Raw genomic sequence first — 21,434 nt, 5'->3', positions numbered from 1 at the left:
ATGTACAAACATATAAAATACTATAATCATAAGAATCACATATATATTATATATAAGACTTAATACAATCATATTTAAATTGCTTACCTCTTTGGTGAACATTATATCACATATAAGCAGCTTGTTTATGGTTCGTTGACTTTGATTCCTTTTCCTTTAAAGATTTCGTTGCTGAATGTACCTTCGATGTTTTCTGTAGTAGCTACAGATGTGAAACTGATCTGAGCGTATAAAATCATTCTACTATTTGGTTACCATTACAAGATCAAAGGAAAGCGCCTGCGCGCATACAATAATCAAAGCATACCGCCTAGCGTATTCTAGGGCAATACGCGCATCTAACAATACCGCCAGGGAGAGTAAACTGTTACTATGGCAGCAACCTGGGGACTGCTGCCACATACGGTACCGTCGGTAGGTAACCTACACGAAACCAAGATGTCTAGTAGTAGCGGACCACCAAATGTTTGCTTGGAAACAAGGTATGATCAGTGTGGAAATGTTGGTTAATTTTCAAAATCATGCCTTTGATAGGCTGTATTTTGTATATCGTGACGAGAAGTAATTCCATGTAACACACAGCGCAGTCTAGGAGTAGTTTCTACCAATCGTAGTCCCAAGTATGAAAATCTGCGTAGGTTTTTATGGTTCGGCAGTTGGCAGTTTTTTCATTGACCGTCAAGTGTGTCGAATTCCGCGAAAAACTTCTCATTTATAATAATGACAATTGCTTAGTCAGTTTTTCGCTTAACTGACCCAGCAAATTTCATTATTATAAATGAGAAGTTTTTCGCGGAATTAGACATAGCTAGATCTAGACGTCTAGCTAGACCCTCTATGGCTCTAATTTACTTGTCGGTTAACTGCGACCAGCCCCAGTAACTGTGTATACGGAGCGTCCCGGGGTTACTTGTCGGTCAATGTTTTTCATACATCATGGGTGGGTCGTGGGGTAGAGTCTAGACCACCATCTATTGACCGAAAGATCGGTCTGTATCTGTCCGTCGGGGAATGTTCCTGGCTTCATGGATCCCCTCCACGGAGGACAGCGTTAATGGCAAAATATAAAAGAGTCCTCCGGACAGACAGATCTTTCTGTCTAGACCATCTAAACAGTTACTACTCACAGTGACACTACCTACGAGGCTAACGTTAGTCTCATAAATAGTTAGTACTAGGGTAGAGGTCTAGTTAACCCCATCGCGGGGCGCTGTAACACAGTAACCCTTTACGGTACGTATTTGTATGGGGTCGCTGCTGCGGTTAAGGTCTAGTATACCCAGTGTATTAAAAAAGAAAATATGTGTCATGTAGTAAAATAAATTTATGGTATAGGCCCTAGACTATGGAAATATTAGTATTACCACCATGTGTATTATCTGATCTCCCTCTCTCTTGTAATTTACTTCAGCATGGGGAAGATAACTGTGGAGCTGTACTGGAAACAAGCCCCCAAGACGTGCCACAACTTTGCAGAGCTGGCCAGGAGAGGTTACTACAACGGCGTCAAGTTCCACAGAATCATCAAAGACTTTATGGTACAAGGAGGAGATCCAACAGGAACAGGTGAATCCTATCCCAATGACAGACCAATCATCTGATGGAATTGAAAGCAAACCTTAAAGAGTAGTACTCACAGTGAATCATGAACCATGCAGTCATGTTTACACAGTATCTAGACAGTAATAGTAAGAAGTACCAGTAATGATGCTGAAGGCATTTGTCATCGTATGCACTCCTTCTTCTCCTGCTATTTTTTTTTTTTTCCTGGCAAGTACAGTCTTCTGAAGAGTTTAACCTTCACATATGATTGTTTCTTATGTTCATAAAGTATGATTTGTTTGACGCAGAATATCTTATGATTTGTAAATTGTATGTAGATACTACATGTGTATACATGTATTATGATCTACAATGATCTACAAATTGTTGTATGTCTGTTTTTACATGTATTATGTAAATATATATATTGTTGCTGGAGTGACAAGACCTTGTATCTGCAATTTTGATGAAAATGACTTTTTTGGATTAATGGTCAGATAATCAGGTAAGTGATGTCCTTTCCAAATCCTAGCTGTCTTACCCCCAAAATGAAGCCACCACGGCATGTCAAAGGAATGTCTATCCCATTGGATGCAGTGCTTTGGCTGCCATGTTTTTTTGCTCTCCTGAACATTTGACATTTTGAAGATATGAGGTCTTGTCGCCCCAGCGACGATATCTTCTGTGTCAAACAAATCATACTTTGTGAACATAAGAAACAATCATGTGTGAATATTTAACTCTTCAGAGGACTGTACTTGCCAGGAAAAAAGAAAAATAGGAGAAGTAGAAGGAGTGCATGGGATGACAAATGCCTTCAGCATCATTACTGGTACAGGGGAAACTCGGTATAACGAACACTGCTATAACGAGATATCGGTTATAACGAGGAAATTTTCCCGGTCCCAAATTTCCTTCCACACAAGTCTATGTAAAATGCTACTCTTATAGCGAGATCGGCTATAACGAAATAACTGCTATAACGAGATAAATTTTGTGACTTACAAACAAAGAAAAACATAGTCAATCAAACCTGCTATAGCGAGGTAAAGCAAAATGCCTTTGGTAAAGCTTTATTTCGTCTTCCGATATTGATACATAATGCAGAAAATGTGGTGGGACGGCCATAATAACTGTATACATGGCATCATCATGACGTTTAGCAGGTGTGAGGCAATCTGATGCTGTGATTGGCCTTCTACGTAGGGAATTCCCCATCTTCACACACACGCAGTCATAATATAGTATACACAATGTGTCACATACACACACAGCATTGTGCAGACCATATTCAAGCTTTCCACACAACACACACCCATACGATAACCACATACCAATCCACAGACGATCTCGATACAATCGCAAGCTATATAAATTTATAAATTCAAACATCTACAATTAATAAGAAACACATTCTTGATATTGGATTTCCTTGGCGAAAAACATCTTCCTACCCATAAAGGTGAGTAATTCCCTCACACACAATATCAAGTTACCAGTATTGATTGAAATATGATGGGTAGTCCCACATGTGCAAATTAATGTCTTTATGTTATGCCTTCTTTCATGACTACTGATATAACGAGATATCGGCTATAACGAGGAAAATGACTCGGTCCCGACCATCTCGTTATATCGAGTTTCCACTGTACTTCTTACTACTTGTATTACTGTCTAGATACTTTGTAAACATGACTGCATATGGTTTATGATTCACTGTGAGTACTACTCTATATTAAGGTTTGCTTTCAATTCCATCAGATGATTGGTCTGAAATGGGGATAGCGGGTGAAAGTTTATTTTGTTGCTGCGGCTGGCTTGGATTTCTTATAGGTTTTTGTGTTTTGTTTCTGTTGGGAAGGGAAATAAATCTGAGGTCAAATGATATGATTGGAAAGTTGAGATGAGATGAGTGTTATACACTGTAATATTATGGGTGAATGGGTAATTGAAAAAAAAGTAGAAATATTTGTTTATAACTTTTGGTTTTATGTTGATAATGATTTATAATACATTGTATAGTTGTAAATATGGGTTTTGATAATAAAAACGTGGTGGGGGGGGGGGGGGAGGTTATGGGGCACAGAGCCAAATAAAGATCTACACTGGTGAAGATGTGATGAGATGATGATAATAATAAGGTTTATGTAGGCTTTCCTATATATGTTTGTATTATTCCATCGTTTGACACGGATTATAGTATTAATACTGTGGAAGATCACTGTTGTTATTGTAACTCAGAAATAGTAAATGTATTGATTTTTTATTGATTGATCACCAGTAGTAAATATATGACATTTTATGATAATGTGTGATATGGGTTGCAGTAATGTAAACTGTAATATTGTTGTTTTATACCCTATGTACGTTTCTAAACCTGCCATTCGTTTTGAATGAAACGGTGGTTCTTTTGTATACATGTCATTCTCACACTTTCTTGAACTTGAATAAAGTCATGATTAAACAACAACAACAACAAATTGTTGTATGTATGATTGGGCACCACCCAACCTAAGAAAAGACCAGTGACTCCCAGTTTCATCACAATGAATAGTTAGTGCTCAATCTTACATGCAGGTCGTGGAGGGAACTCGATATGGGGAAAGCCTTTCCAGGATGAGGTAACCTTAGAGCTGAAACACACAGGGGCGGGAATCTTATCCATGGCCAACAGTGGACCCAATTCCAATGGGAGCCAGTTCTTTCTGACCCTTGCCCCAACCCAGTGGCTGGACGGCAAGCATACCATCTTTGGCCGGGTCAGCGCCGGCATCAGTGTCCTGAAGCGGATGGGAATGGTGCAGACAGGTTCGGACGACAGGCCTAAAGTGGACGTGACCATCCTTAGGGCCTATCCAGAAATATAAGAATCTTGGAGGGGTGATTCCTCCTACTGTGTTGCATTTGACAGACTTGCGTATGAGTGGACAGTATCGCAATGTGAACATTTCCCAGGACCTACATTGGGACCAAGCTTGCTGCCTGGCAAACTGAGTTAGTGCATCTTGGGAGAATGAATTTGAATTCCAGGGAGACTTGTTGCATTGGACATTGCATTGAATGAACACTCCAGCTTCAAATATATTTTCTGTGTAATATAAATAATCTTGTACAATGTACTTTTTTCAAAATTTTTGTGTGGCATACACTTTGGCAATCATTTTTGTGTACACTATGTTTCCGCGATGTTGTGTGATCTCATTTTTTTCGACATATCTGGTAACATTTTCAGCTGTTTAGAGTATGACAGCAGAAATCACCACTAATACCTGTTATTTTCAGGTGGACATGTTTACCTGTTCCTTTATCAAAAACAAGCAGGAGCAACCTGAACATGTAGAGCCGAGATTCAAAATTACTTCCCATGTGGAGCAATTATTAGCCTAAATGCTGTTGTCCAATTGTACAGTGTTCTCTCGTTAAAACGAAGACTGGGGACCAGCAGGTTTCTTTCGTTATATAGAAATTTCGTTATAACCAAACAAATAAACAATAAAGAACAAAGAGCGAATAATTTTGCGGCCTGATTTTTTACTTCATTGTAACTGGAATTTTGTTATAACCATGTTCGTTATAACGGAAGTGCACTGCATATTCAAGTAATCTTGTGCAAAATCCATTCTTCATGCCTTAACCCGTTGAGGACTGTTTGATTTTGCTACAACACGCCATTACCATCGACACCTACCCAAGTATACTCGGGACTCGTCCTCAACGGGTTAATAAAAGCATACTTGTTGATACAAGTTGATATTTATGAATAGATAGAGCAGAATCAAACAAGCAGACCAGTGAAAGTCTCCTATAGATTAAGAGAAAAGGGAAAAGTTCTACACTGTTTCATTCTGAGATTCAGTTTTACAGAGCAGTTATATCAGTCCCAGTAATGTCTGCAAATTAGATGACATACATGTACTATCTTAGCCTTCGAGTCGCAAGTTTCTCATTTGCTTGCATAAGAACATTCATTAATCTTTTTGATTTGGCATAAGTTACTGAGAAATGACATATTGTATCTGTCATCAACTTGTTCTAGGGTTTGTAGTCTAATGGTACAAATGTATTGATGTGGCAATGATGAAGGGGAGGAGGGAGAGGTAGTTGCTAAATTACTGACCAAAGAATGATTTCATCATAACAATTATTTACAAACCAGTGGAAGAGGGATGAGGCAGTGCCATTATCACCTTGTCACAATTTTTGTATATTTTGACTGATTTCACTATTTCATAAGAACATGGTATACCTCAAAATTCTGTAACTTTCTTATTTTGGTCTGACTTTATAAGCTTTTCCTGTTCTGCTTTCTCATGAGAAGACTATCAGCTTGAGATGCCACATGTGTAGAACGATATAAAGAAAATACGATATATAAAGAAAATTCATTATATTTTCACTTTTCTTGCATAATAAAAAAACATTTGACTTGGCCTATTTCAGAAGGCAGGGGGGGGGGGGAATAATATTACCCTGAACATTTGTCAGTGACAAGTCAAGGAAACGTGCACTTCTATGGAAAAACAAATTGTTAAATTCTCTTTATATTTTCCTAATATCGTTCTACACATATGACAATCATATACTGTAGTAGTCTTCTCATCCAGCAGTGACTGCACAGATACATGTACCTGAAAAATTCATAACTTTTTAAAGGATTGTCAGATTTTTCCCGAACTTTCACTGATGTGTTCTACTAATATTGCTGCATTCACTCAATCCACATTTATGTGAATGTGGACTTGTCCTTTGACTTCTCATATTTGACTCGGCTTGTGCTTGGAGTGGAGTGTCCCCTGTAATCCTGCAAGTGTCATCCTAAAATCCTTTTCACATTGTATGGAAATATATTGCCCAGGTACACTGTACTGAAATAGTTAAGCCAGAATGAAAAGGGTAAATTTCCATGGTGAACAGACTTTCCCTCCCTGTTAGGCAGCAATGTATCACAGCCTTGCTTACAGTTTCACCTACCGTCAAATTATGACATGTGTCAGATCTCACTTCCTGTTTTAATTTGTTTGTTATGCTCTTACAATGTTGCAGTGGCTCTGTGTTGCGCCCCTGAAAATTGCACTGCATACAGGCACAGTGACAGACAGTCAGACAGTGATAAACGACATGATTGCAATGTTCCTTTAGAGGGCTATTAATCTTTCTAGTAATCTGTTTGATTCTGCAGAAAGTTTTGTGTTCACTCAATGCCCAATAAGGAGCTCACCAAGCTTGCCATTGTGATTTACATTCCCTAACTTTCTTTTTTTCCCGCCTATACAATGTACTGTTTAATACACGTATGATGCTTTTACTGCAGGTCATATTCACATACAATTGTATATTGATGTGACTTGTACTTACACATTTATCAAGTTGATTGTACAATACATATCTACATGTATTAGTAGAGGTTTACAAGGAATATGCAAAGTTGTAAAACACAGTTTGTATCAGTGTGAGGAAATATGAGATTTTCAGATTCCTGGCCGTAACTTGGATGTCCTGAAGCAGGGGCGGATCCAGGAATTCCGTAAAGAAGAGGTGCGTTTACAAAATTAAAGAGGGGGGGGGGATGCACACACCCCTCCCCCATTCTTTTCTTTTTATTTCTTTTGTTTCAACAAAAAAATAAAGGGGGAGGGGCATGCACCAGTGCAGTCCTCCCTGGATCCGCCACTGTGAAGGTGTCTTGACATCAGTCCTCGAAGTCTTCTTCCCATTGTCTCAATTAATATGAAAAAAGCAAGGTTTACCTTTCTGTGTGTGTACAGTGTCATATGATAGTTCTTCAAAAAGTGTACTGAAGTTGTGCATGTGTTCTCATTTGTTACTAGAATAAATGTACAAACAATACAGCAGATATTTGTGTGTTCCATACAGTATAAAGTACTGTACGAGCTGAAATTTTCGAGGTGGTTTTATTTTCGCGAATGAACCGCGAAAATAACAACGCGCAAATAAGTAATAAGTTCAGTTAGACCCTCGCAACCGCGAAATTAACAACACGCGAAAATGTCCTCCAAGCAGCAATATGCGAAAATATCTGTAGGCAAAAATTTCAGCTTGTACAGTACCAGCTAACTATTTTAAGTCAATACATTGTTCTGTATCTGTCAGAGCCAATGGAAGCATCCAACAAATCAAGCTTATCACACCAAAAGAATCACATTTGACAAGTTACGGCAACATGACAAAGTCAAGAAATATGAGGTAATTGCATAATCAAAGACTACAGTATGCACTTTCACCATATTTCTGGTGAAAGGTAAACTGAATGCAGGACACATAAATGGGTTTATGAACAGTAAGTTTATGAACAGTACCCGGTAACATTTTCCACCCATAATAGATGTACACAGTGAGCCCCAGTTCCAGGAAACTCTTGTCCAATCAATAATCTAGTGCATGCACAAAGACAAGAGAACAAATAAGAATACACATGTACAGTACAAGGATTTCTTTTTATACCATTCTTTTCTCTGTACAGTACAGGGCTGTTCCTTTAATCTGTATCCGTATCTGTAAAACATTCCATTGAAGCATTGGAAAAGAGTAGTGGAGACTAGGACACGCACTTGATAATACAGTCAACCTTGTATTGCCTACATCAAATCTACTAGGTGTTTCAAAAAACATTTCCCACTTTTGATCATTAATAGCTCAAAAACTATTCATCCGATAAAACTGTCATTGATATAAATAATAGCTGAATAGTGTACAATTTGGTTGGAGGTAATTTGAATGTGACAGCATAAATCAGTTTCATTAAATCTAAGATTGATTTTGAAGTAAGGTTTCAGATTTTGGTCAAATTTTAGCCCTCTGTACAAAAATGAACTTTGCACAGGAACCAATGATGTGTACGTGAGTGTGTGCAGACAATGGCCCTGAACAATAGACATGCCTGAACCACCTGTTGACTAGGCATCAGTCTCGTGCTCCCAGGCACATGAATGCTTAATCAATAATTCATGTGGATTGCCCTGGGCACTGCTAGTCTGGATTCATGCACCGTAAAGGGTAAACTGCATGCACATGGAAAAAGGAAGCACACGTTTCCATGTGCTTGCAAACACCACATTCTGTTCCAGCTGGCAATCATTTTCAATTTTTGCTTCACATATCACTAAATTTGGGATATAGATAAGCATAAATGATCTAAAGTTCCTCATTTTAATGCAACTGTCTACTAATTAAATAGTCTGACAAATTTTTCGCTTTTTGATAAAAAGAAATCATTTTTGGTAAAGAGTTCAGCAGCATTTATCATTGGGGCAATATGATTCACAGTAGATTTATTTAAGGCTCCATTTACACAAGTGTATACTCTAATTGATTTTCATTGCTTCCTGTCACCATGTTTACGATAGAACAGAAGGTATTCATTGTAATTTCGTTTTTCAGAAGTAGGGAGAGCACTGTCGAGACTTTACACAGATACTGCCAGAGGCTGAATAAAGACTAGTTATGATAGTGGAATTTCTCGTGAATAAATAATGTAGCATTCAAACCCTAACCATTGTTTAGGACCATTGTCAGGGTGTTAACCACACACTCCCATACACACCCATTGACCCCTGTGCAAAGTGAAATTTTGTACAGAGGGTTGAAAATAGAACCTAACTATGAAATTAATCATGGATTTCATGAAACTGATTTATGTTTTCATATTCAAACTACCTCCAACCAAATTGTACACTATTCAGCTATTACTCATATCAATGACAGTGTTATCTGACATATAGTTTATGAATTATTAAGAATCAAAAGTGGGAAATGTTTTTTGAAACACCTAGTATTTGGACTGAAGAAAAAGCTTTGACTTACAGAAAATTCAACTTATGAGAGATTAAAATCATTAGAATATTAACCCATAGAGGACGGTTTGATTTTGCTACTACATGTACACACATTTCCCATAGACGCTTGCCTTAATATACTCGGGACTCATCCTCAACGGGTTAAAAAGAGGAATTGAAAAGACCTTCGACTGCATGATTATTCAACTTATGAGAGGTTGACTTTAAGCAAAGTTGACTGTACATGTACATGTATCTTGTAATACATGTAGTTGTTCCGGAACACATAACTCAGAGAGTGACCCTAGATACGTGTACATAAATAAAACAACATTGTTTTTTGCTGTTGTTTTGTTTTGTTGTTTTTTTATTCCTTTGATATACAGTACATACACCATACAGTGCACTCCTATTAAAACAAACAGGGTTATAGTAAGAATTCTGGCGACAACGAAGTAAAAATTCTATGTTTGGTTATTACGAAATTTCGATATGACAGCAGTCCACTGTATACAGATTATCCCTGTCATAATGAACACAGATACGTATGTACAAGATGTAGTATGAGAGGATTTAGCTGTAAAACTCATTATTTATCCTTCCTTGTCAATTCTAACAAAATTTTATAGTGATAAAGCTTTAGGGTCCTAACTATCTTGCTGAAACAGGGTTCTTCAAACCTTGGAAACAATATAAATTGCATCTGTATTACACATGCCAATATTTTTGGCACATTGTTCATTTCACAGATGCTGGTTTAAAACCGAACCCACCATGGAATATTTGGATTAATTATGCACAACAGTATTCTCATCAGTTACCAGTATATTGTACATTGTATGTCAAAATATCAGAATCAGATTCACTTCTCTGTTTCTTTGTGTAGACACTACATAGGTCAGACTGATTTCTACACCTTATGGCTAAAACTGCTTGATAAGACATGATCAACTAGAATTTTTTTCCATACAGGAACACTCCTTACAGGAACAAATACAACACGTATTCAATTTCATTTCACAAAAGTAATAACACGTATGAACATGATGCTTACTACATTACACAGAGAAGAGAAATACAGGTAGCCCTTCATTTCTCTCACCAGCATACTTATCTTTACAGAGATTTTGTTGTTGCTCTCCTGTGAATAATGTCTGGTCCTTGATAAAAATAACAAAACCAAACAACCCAAACGAACTCCCCTCATTCTTATAGGCCTACTCAACTTTGCTTTACAAAATGAGCAACATGCACACTAGTTCCCCCACTGACTACGTAAGTTGCCTTTTTCTTTCTTTCTTTCTTTCTCAAGAAGCAGAGCTCTACACTGTACTTGGCGTGCAGCAAAGTAACTTGTGATAACCTTTTGTTCTATAATATAGTATGCAGAGGTCCATCAGTGATGGAAGTGCTTCTTGCACCTCTGCTGGAGTGGAGAGCTTTCTCATGGTGAATGACCATTACTCATAATGGCACAGGATCGACAAGTCAGCACACGGCATTCCCCCTGGTCATTTTTTCACAGGGCCAGGCCGATAGTTGGACACCTTACACTGTTCAGTTTTCAGGGGAGATAGTCAATGGTTTTGTGGAATCTTGATCATGAAACATCCTTTGTTGCAATCTTACATATCACAGCATCCTCCAAAGATCCAATGTCCAATTCAGCTTCTGATATCTTGTACCTCTGCACAGAGAGGGGAAAAATTATGAGGGAAAGTAAATACAGTGGACTTGATAAAAAGAGATCTGCTATAACAAAATACCTGATATAACAAACTAATTTCTCCATTCCCAATGAATGTATTTCCTTTGTTTTGTATTGTGTATTGACTACTGTACATGTATATGATATAAAGAACAAATTCTCTTGGTCCCACGGATCACGTTACAATGAGTTTCCACTGTATCCCTTTGAACACATACAGTGCACTCCCGTTATAATGAACACTAACAAAATTCCGGTTACAATAAAGTAAAAATTCAGACTACATTATCTCCTCTTTGTTTGGAATTGTGTTTTCATTCAGCTATAACAAATTTTTGATATAACAAAAGAAAACTGCGGGTCGCAAGAACTTGCTTGTAACCGAAATTTTGTTATACCGTGTTCATTATAACAGGAGTGCACTGTAGTACAAGGTTGTTATGTTTTGAAAAGCACTTGTACACTTCACTGCTTGCCCGGATTTAGTACTGCATAGACTAAAAATCTGAATTAACACCAACTGATACAAAACTTTTCAAATGTGGCATCATGTGGTTGTAAGTGTGCAAGATCTGTACTCAAGTTCAGTGTATATATTTGTCAACCTTACCGCTTTCATTAGCTCTTCATCAGTGTGGTTGGATAAGAGGTGCAGCGGGACACACTTTCCCGCAATCTGCTCCGCGATGCTCTTCAGCTTTGACTGCTCCGTATCATCATTCAGAATAACCACGACAGCTGCCGTGTCATCTGCTGCCATGGCATGCCTCTTGAATGATTCACTGATCTGGAGGAATATATTGACAAAGCACGCTCGATTAAAGGAACTACACAATGCAAAACACATGTGGACTTCTGTTGGTTCATGATATCCTCAACATCAGTTCTGTGGCCAAATTAATATTTATGCACATGCTATATATTTCATAACACTTTCTCCTATTTCAATGTTACCAATATGATTACCAAATACATTGCAGGGAAAAATGGGAGGTATGATCAGTCTAGGGAAAGGTGCATTTTAATGTCTTGTGATAATTATACTAATTTAGTACCTTACCAGTGAGTGACAGGTTATGTCATTGACAGAATCTTGGTTAGAAAGTTGTTTTTTTGTATATCAAAGTAATCTGAAGGGGAATAGTAGAAAAATTAGTATAGAAAATAAGGCACACATGTACGTATACAATTTTGGCCAAATTATATATAATTTGGCCAAATCAATAAAAGTCAACATACATTTGCACCACTTAGTCCCTTTGAAGTCTAAATATGCAATGTAAAAAAAAGAAAAGAACAGAAGTCAAACTCAAGACTCTTCATTGGTCAATTAGGAATTGTGATTAAATGATTTTGGAAAGAAATTCACTGATATGAACCATCAAATACCTTGAGCTCCCTGAGCAAGACATACAAAGGAAAAATTTGTTTTTGTTTTTGTAACTTGCATATGTTTAGATGTAGAACATCCATTTCAAAAGTCTTGTGTAGTGGAAATTGCATTGGGCTTGAAAAAACAAATGGTTTAAAGGAAGCTAGATTTGGCAGCTTCAGATTCTGAGGTATACATTCCAACTGATATCACTGTACTCGAGGAGTGCCACACAAAAATAGCTCTACTCAATTACTTGGACTTGTTTGTGATGAGGATTCCTCCCTTGAAAACATTTTACAAGCTGTGCGTGCACAATATCAACAAATGTCTCACAAATACATTCACTGTGACCTTTCACTCTAAATTATAACAATACTGATATCTGTATCCATAGATGGATTTGGTACAATCTGACATCAGCACTAATAACTTTCAAATATTTGTAGTAATTGGAAGAGTTCAAAGTGAGGTCCCAGATTTTAATCAGGTCTTTGAAAAACTGCACAGGTGTATACTCCACAGTACTCACATTGCTTGATGGGGACAGGCTGAAGATAATCTCTGAGTTGACATTTTTTGTCTTTGCGTGGCCACTGGAGTGGGCGTGCATTGCCTTATTGACAGCAACCAGCACCTGGATGGGGCTGATGACCTGGTAAGTGAAAAAGGAATCCAGAAATATATAGAAAGGAAGGGAGGGAGTGAGGGAGAAAGAGAGGAGAGAAACATGGAGTCAACTTAGAGAGAGAGAGAGATTCTCAAAAAAAAAAAAAAAATACCGGTAGTCCATACCACATTTCACCTTGTAGTGTGCCCTCTCATTTATTGCTCAGAAGGCAAGATTAACAGATATCAAATAAGTAAATGTTGAGGTCCAGATCGATATTGGCTAGAGGGGGGAACATTTGAGAAAATTTGAAAACCCTGCCCATGACCTTAATGCGCTGTACAATGACATATATGAGCCCAAGCAGTGAAAATAATTAACATCATACTTTCATGAGCTCACACATTAAAATGAACCCTCACGCTCATTGCGTGCCATAGATAATAACTAGATATGTTGTACAATACAACATTAGTACATGTATACATTTGCAATGATCTCAATTAAAACCTGAAAGCTCTCTGCAAAATCATTCAACATCCAACATTTTACATGTTTATTCAAGAATTTGCAAGATAAACCATCCAAGATTTCATCTCTCGAAAGAATCCATGTCATAAAGAAACACATTTTTAATCAGGATAAGATCAAAAAGCTGCTTCAGTATCACATGTGCTGCTCTAAAACCATAACACTTGATATAAGAATATATTTGTAGTACTTGTAGCTGAGGTAGAGAGGCATCTGATGCAATGGCAAATAACTGGCAGTGGAAGATTAGCACTAATCTTTCTTCTATAAAATACTGAGGCCATGAGGCTTGAAAGTTCCCCTTGCACTAAGAAAATTTATGCTTGTTATGAAATTCAAGATTAAACTGAACATTCATCAAAACTCTGCAGTACTGACGACTTGAATGTTATTACTAAGGGCAATGCAATAATGATAATGATAATAATTAACATTTATATCGCGCTTAATACACAGTTTCTAAGCGCCTCACATGTATGATAATTATACCAAAACATAATCTTTCATGATTCAACATAACTATAAAAATCTACAATAATTTACATTACTCAATATACTTGAGCAATAATCAAATACTAAAATTAGCATACTTAATACACACACAAAAAAAGAAGAAAACATAACATACAAAAACATAAGATCATAGTAATTTTAACTTATATTGACTGTCACTTCATTAAATGTGTCTTCAGGAGGCTCTTAAACGTATCTAGCGAGGGTGAAGATCTGATGTGAAGGGAGAGCTTGTTCGATAGTTGAATATGAATTGTTCTTCACATCTGCACAAAAGAAGCTTTGAGAACTAGAAAAAGAATCAAGACTATTGCAGAGACAATTACAGAGACTACATAAATTCTACTGTCTACATATGATGACATAAATGGTATCCCGGGGTACTAAATAAAAATCAACCATTTTGTTGAATTATTTATAAATTTTTTTAAAGGTTGTACCCTGGGTGCCAAAAAGTGGGAAATTATTTTGGTGGTGGAGCTAGCACGCGCTAGCCACTGCACTGCACTGCACTGAAGCACACGTTATATTGCTAGCACAGTACTTAGTATACCATGCAAGCATAGTATTGCATGCAGTGGCATGGGAATGACTCTACACACACACACGGTGCATGTATTTATCTGCAGCTGTCCTCGGGTGGACGTGAGGTGGCGCTACACAACGTTGTACCCCGGGGTACTACGGTACCCCGGGATAACGCGTGATGCATCATATATAAATTGCATGTTATACATGTACTTCTTTGGAATGATCATTCAAATTGTCAGATTTTTTGTGAAGAGAAGTAAAGTGTTCCTTGTAGTTGTAATAACTTTGATGCAGAAAAGGTCTAAATATTAACAAAATGGCATGATAGGATGATTAGAACAAACTTACAAGTTTTGGTGTTAGCATTGCAGCTTCTATCTCTCTGTCCATCAGCTTTTGTTTGAGTTCCTGAACATTTTGAATTTCTTGGAAGAAGGCCAGTGTTGCTCGGGAACCAGGGAACAATTCAAGATCAACAGTTTCTGACAGAAGTGCCATGGTCGCTTTATTTAAAAATTATTTGTATGACTGCTTGAAATGTGAAATTTTCAAGCATGAAGCACCACAGACACAGCTACAGGCCACAGTGCAGCATGCATTCAAACCAAGTCAGCATGTATGCTATGAAGTCTGACGAGTAGGCAGTAGGCGCTAGGCTGAGCTTGAGCTATCACACACATCTGTTGAAGTCATGAGACGATTGAGTCAGCGATCAGCTTCACTCACTCAGCATCACGCTTCAGCTTTCAGACAGCCGTCGAGGATCTAATTAACAGACAGACAGAAAGAATCCAACTAAGTATGGGTTTATAAGACTAAATAAATCACAAGCATATTTGCAACATTTCAGAAACAACATAGTCTAGACCACTCTAGACCAGACGTAGAAATCCACTACTTAGGAATCTACATCCAGAAAGATGTCCGATGGAATAAACAATCCCAACATGCCTCTTCTAAAGCAATGAATACTCTTAATTTCATAAAGAGGAATTTTCATTACTGCTCCCCCTCTGTTAAGGAGAAATTGTATACTTCCCTGGTCCGACCACATCTGGAATATGCTTCGGCATCCTGGGACCCACATACAGCAAAAAAACATCCAAGTTTTAGGAAAGGTGCAAAGACAGGCAGCAAGATTTGTAACCAATTCATACGGGAGGGATATGCAACTGTAAGTCAGTTCGGGAAACCCACTCACAAGGGGGGCCCCTCCTTATAAGTAACCCGTCCCCCTTATAAGTAACCCCGTCCCCCTTATAAGTAACCCCCAGGGCACCCCTTATAAGGAGTCTCCACGCTTTTTTGCAATGCAACGCGAAAATGAAAGGACTGCGGCAATTCGCTTGATTATGTCCATAAAGCTTCACAAGTTTCCTAGTTACTCACGAAATTTGAGCAAAATCGGTTTGAGGCATCATATCTAAAATCATGGATTTAAATGCGATGTCAAACGACCCATGCGAACACTGAAATGCGAGCGATTACTGGCGTGAGTGTCGCCAGGCGCGGCGGCGCGGCAATGCTTGAGTGCAGACGTGGCGACTGAGTACGTACTCAGTCGCCACGTCTGCACTCAAGCATTGCCGCGCCGCCGCGCCTGGCGACACTCACGCCAGTAATCGCTCGCATTTCAGCGTTCGCATGGGTCGTTTGACATCGCATTTAAAGGGATTGCACAGTTATGGTTGAGACCTAATTTCAGGTTTCTAACATTCTTTGGTGAGATAATGAGAAACCTCTTATAAAATGTGAAAGAGCATGTAATTCTATGAGGAATTCAATGTTTATTTGATGAAAATTGGTTTGGAAATGGCTGAGATATCAAAAAAGAGCGATTCTAATAAAGTGTGGGACCCACACTTTATTACGATCGCTTTGTTTTACTTTGTTTTTTCATGTTTCAGTCATTCCAAACCCGATTTTCGTCAAATAAACTTTGTGAGTGGGTTTCCCGAACTGAAGTGTGACGCATCTTCTCAATAAATTAAACTGGATCCCTCTGAAAGACAGACGAGAGGTACATCGACTCACATGCCTGTACAAGATCCTCCATGGCCACCTGGACATACAGTACAATAACATACTAAACAAGTTCACAAGGGAAAGAAGGGGACATACCAAGCAGTTTGTGATAGATCAAACTTCATCTGATGTCTACAACTTCCCTACAAGTTTTCTTTTTTTCCTCGCACTGTAAAAGCATGGAACAACTTGCCATTATTCCTATTTACTTGGCCCCATCTACTATTTCCCAAACAAAGGACCCCCCTAAGTTTAAACATGCCCTGTTTGAGGACCCTTCCCTCTCATCCTTTCTCTGAATGTCCACTCTCTACGCAACCTCCAGTTACAATTCCACAGGAGATGTTTGGGAGGTCTACTTATCCAAGATCCAAGATCCAAGACGTTTAAATTATTACAAAGGTAGGTATAACACAATTTTAAGGATGTGGGACTACAGTCGTAGTACAGATATTGTGTATGAGTGTAGCACTGCTCACATTAAATTTGCACGTGCACTGCATTCACGTACACGTGTGGAATCAGTGGCACTAGTTCTAGAGCAAAACAGGTGTCGCGATTCTGACGCTAAACCATACCGTACATACATGGATTTCAAACAGAAATACAGTAATATTAGATATCAGAATAGATTTAGACCTACGTTGTGAGGTGGACGGCTCGATGTATCTTGGGTTGGGATGTCTTGTTGCTGTTGTTCTTTTGCTCGTCGTGGGCGTGCTGTCGTTCTATATAGCCTTTATTCAGTCGTTACATTGACGTCCTACGAACTCACTGAAAATCAGTGGGCTCCCATGATTTCACTGAAAGGTAATACAAAACCCCTTCAACAGGGATGCCAAGTTCAAAAAATTTTTATGAGTGAGATTTTCATGACTCGGCATCGCTCGGCATCTCGGCGCGCGAATGTGCCAGCGAGCGAGGGTGTGGGAGGGGTTTTTCCCCCCTTTGGCCTTCCACGGTAGGGAGCTTTTTCAATTTTTAGCTCTTAATGGTGCGATCAGGTGCATACTTAAGTGACCATTTTTTACTTATTTTGAAAGACAAAAGGGAAATGTACCTTCAATTGCAACTATCACTTTAATCTTTTGAGCTATGCTCATTATTATAGGCCAAAGTTGCAGACTTCGCCAGATGCGTGAGAAAAATGAGTGCCATGCGTGAGATCGTGAGACGGCCCCTAAATGCTTGTGTCTCACGCAGAATGCGGGAGACTTGGTAGCTCTGCTTCAAGATGATAGGATAGCAACTCTTGGTGGAAAGTCAACTTCCCATATAGGCCTATAGCAACAGCCAAGCAGGGAGCTGGATTCCTGTTGTTACCATGACAACTGTCATTTCAACAAGAATTGTTATCATAAACTTTACCTTTTCAGTGAAATCATGGGAGCCCACTGATTTTCAGTGAGTTCGTAGAACGTCAATGTATAGGATAGCTGATAAATCGTAAATAATTTATCCTTCTACTCACCATTCGTTGTTTCCATAACACACAGTATTATTATCCCGCTCTGCCGAGCTGCGCCTGGAGTCGATGATGATGTACAGGAAATGGTCCTCCAATTGAAAGTTCAGTTATTGCACTTCTCCCGTTTGGCAAATACTCAAGAACGTAACGCGACACAAAATATGAATCCAGTGATGGTGAATGAGGTGAAATAGCACACTTTGATGTTGAATTATCCACGAGACGGGGAAATTAGAGATGGAAAGAGAAATGGATAGATTGAGAGAGAAGGGGAGGCGAGAGAAGGGGAGAGAGGGAGAGAGAGAGAAGTTCGCGATGATGAAGTTTGGCGAGTTTGCAACTTGACGTAACCGTGCTTTCACGTCGAAAGCTGGTCAGAAGTGTTGTGAGTGCACATGTGTGCATTGCTGAAGTTGGAAAGGATGTCCATCTCGCGTTGCCATGGTGACCGGAGTGACAGGAGGTGAAGTTACTATAGTACATGTACGTTGTTCGAGAGGAATTTCGGACAGATGATATTATCAAGGAGCTTCAAACACACAAGCTCCTTGATGATATACAGATGATATAATGAGTGCTGGCGATACAGTGGGCCAGAGCGGTCGTAAAATTGTGTTCATTTATACTGTACGTTATAGCGTCATGGACCTACATGGTAGCATGGAGGCAGGAAAAGCTTTCTTTCTACCTCCTCCCCCCCCCCCCCCCCCGATCGACGCCCCTGCCCACGAGTCATATGATCCACGAGTTCGACATGAGACATACAGGTCATGAGTTCGACAAGAGGCGAATAAGGCCAACACTATAGTACACTATAGGCAAACAAGGACCCATGAGTTTGACGCTAGGTAAAACTATGGGATAGGCTTATTGCTATGATTCAAAATGACGTGAGCCATTCTGCATATTTTTACAAATCGAAGAAAAATGCGGTAACTTTTAATACATACCGCAGCCGATGGTATCGGACACCGCATGCTTGACTTCATCAGATGTCACGACGCTGCATATAATGTCCTGAAATATTTTGTTTGCTCTGAAACTTAAGTATTGTGAGCTGTACAGTCTTTTAATCACCAAAGTCCTCTGCCGACAAAGAGAACATGCATCTTTACAGATTATAATACCATGGAGCTATGGAAATTGATACCGAGTTAAAAACACATCTCAAAAGTATAAATAGAACATGGCAACTATATAAGTTTATGTTCAAGCTGACGGAGCTGTCACCGTTCAAAAGGTGAAGTACCTGGGACAAAAAAGATAGATAAATACATAGTTATAAATAAATAAATACATACATAAATGAATGAATAAATAAATAAATAAATAAATAAATAAATAAATGAACAAATAAATAGTAATGAATAGATTAATGTATATTGATTTAAATAACTTAATGAGTGGATAAATGAATACAAATCCATGAATCTCTGCAAACTTGTTATTTGATATCAGGGAGCATGATGAAGGAGGGTATGATGGATGAGTTCCGGGAAGTTGGACGGGATGCAGTGGATATGAGGCCTACATGCGTGGGACCGCCATTCCTCCAATCCTACAAGTTATAGGTCAGTATGTTTTGTTGTTTCTGTCCTAGTTGATGATGATCGCATCCATTAGAATCGCTGCCCCCTTTTCCCACTCCACCAACTCAGTTTTTGCCTTTTATCTGTTTATCAAAACTGTTATTAGTATCCGCAAAAGTCACGTTTGCAAGCTACTCAATCCGATAATTCCCATCTCACCCCTATAAGGATATATATTTTACGTTATCCATAATGTTTTAGTTGTTCCTTCAAAGTTTTTTTTTTCTGTTAAGTTATTCCACAATATTTATCATTATGGTTGCTATAGCCTATAGATGCCTATATACTTTATGTGGCCTGAAATACTAAAATGTACTATTATTCAATCGACTGACAGATCGTTTTCAGTGGTAAAAACTGGGATTTAGGCCTACTTTTTGAAATCATATCGTCAGACAGTCATAACACAAAATCTATTATCTCATTAATGTCTTAATCATTCTGAAATGTAGGAAATGTTTATTTTATGTTTCCATCATGCAGCATTCAGTATAACTGCTGATCCTAGTAAGTATTGTTCATAGTATCAACATCATTATATCAATGAGTAAAATGTACAATAGTATATAGAAGAATTTAAAATGAATCTTATTGGTATAACAAATTGGTGCTGTTGTTGTTTTGTTCCAGTGTTCCACGTTTTACAAGTGTGGCTTTTTTAGTGGAACACTGTTTTCCATCATTGTGATTATTTACTATTTTTGTTGCCATGACAAAGTGCATTGTTTCTTTTTTACGACATCATTCGTGTATAATTTATATTGTATTGAAAAAAAAAAATCCTTTATCGGACGAGTGTAAGAGAAATGAAAAAAAAATTGTATCACTTTGGATTATGTCAACTTTTTCTTTTCTTTTCTTTGTGATGATGGAAATAAATAAACTATTGAACTATTGAAACTACAAATAAAATGGGGAATTCGAGACGTTTGGGATGATGATGATGATGATGATGATTAAATATTACCGATATTTGTATGGTGCCATAACTATTTTGTTGAAGAAAAAAACCACTAATATTATTGAATATGTATATTTTCATACAGTACAATTTGACGTATTGTTTGGAAATGAATATAAAACATGAATGAATGAATGAATGAAAGAATGAATGAATGAATGAATGAATGAATGAATGAATGAATGAATGAATGAATGAATGAATGAAAAGTGGCAAAAGAAAAATAATAGTCTTTCCTGCAATGCTTGATTTAGTGTTCTTCTCTTCATGACAGACACCTACGAGTATATAGGGGTATATATGCATCGTATCCAATATTGTCGTCGGGACAATTTAGGCCATGCTTAGTTATATAAGATAAATCTAATGTATGCAATTACTGTAATAATGAAAAAAAACCAATCTTTTCGAGTGCAAACAGCTCAATCGGTACGTACTACTGCTATAAACAGTTGTACTGCAACTGTGGTATGAACTATACGTGAATGTGTGGTAGCCAATGTGTGGTAGATGTTCGGATGGATGCTAGTGGTAGCCACGATGTTCGGATACCGGCGCTGTACAAAATGTGTGACGCCATCCATGGGAAAGGGCGACCGCGATTCGCTGATGCGTGGTCCAAACCCCTGTCCCCGCCCACACTTGTTATGCACGCATGCATCAAAGTTGACTCGTTCTGTGTATAATTCTATGGGCATTGCCACTGGAGTACCGGTACGCGGTATTTCATTATCCAGCGGTTCTGTATACAATGTACTGGTATAATACTGTGAACGCTCATCCTCCGCTGC

The 21,434-nt window shown here is 38.2% G+C and overlaps 2 protein-coding genes across 2 annotated transcripts; one reads left to right on the top strand and one right to left on the bottom strand.

Annotated features, from left to right (window-relative positions):
* Positions 1 to 409: 409 nt before the first annotated feature.
* Positions 410 to 4,920, top strand: LOC139742392 (peptidyl-prolyl cis-trans isomerase-like 1). Its single transcript, XM_071652967.1, has 3 exons — positions 410 to 482; positions 1,412 to 1,566; positions 4,120 to 4,920. Exons 1-3 carry the CDS (start codon positions 439 to 441, stop codon positions 4,407 to 4,409), a joined length of 489 nt encoding a protein of 162 aa, XP_071509068.1. The 5' UTR covers positions 410 to 438; the 3' UTR covers positions 4,410 to 4,920.
* Positions 4,921 to 10,895: 5,975 nt separating this feature from the next.
* Positions 10,896 to 15,098, bottom strand: LOC139742368 (EKC/KEOPS complex subunit Tprkb-like). The gene is made up of 4 exons (XM_071652946.1): positions 14,949 to 15,098; positions 12,948 to 13,070; positions 11,654 to 11,830; positions 10,896 to 11,022 (listed from the first exon to the last, which is right to left on the bottom strand). Exons 1-4 carry the CDS (start codon positions 15,096 to 15,098, stop codon positions 10,936 to 10,938), a joined length of 537 nt encoding a protein of 178 aa, XP_071509047.1. The 3' UTR covers positions 10,896 to 10,935.
* Positions 15,099 to 21,434: the final 6,336 nt, after the last annotated feature.

Source organism: Diadema antillarum, unplaced genomic scaffold, assembly GCF_040938485.1.
Source record: "Diadema antillarum isolate AM-2024a unplaced genomic scaffold, OU_Dant_1.0 seq00000998_RagTag, whole genome shotgun sequence".
In the NCBI taxonomy this organism is placed as follows: domain Eukaryota; kingdom Metazoa; phylum Echinodermata; class Echinoidea; order Diadematoida; family Diadematidae; genus Diadema; species Diadema antillarum.
Note: the sequence above shows the minus strand (reverse complement) of the source record. Positions and strands in the feature narration are given on the sequence as shown.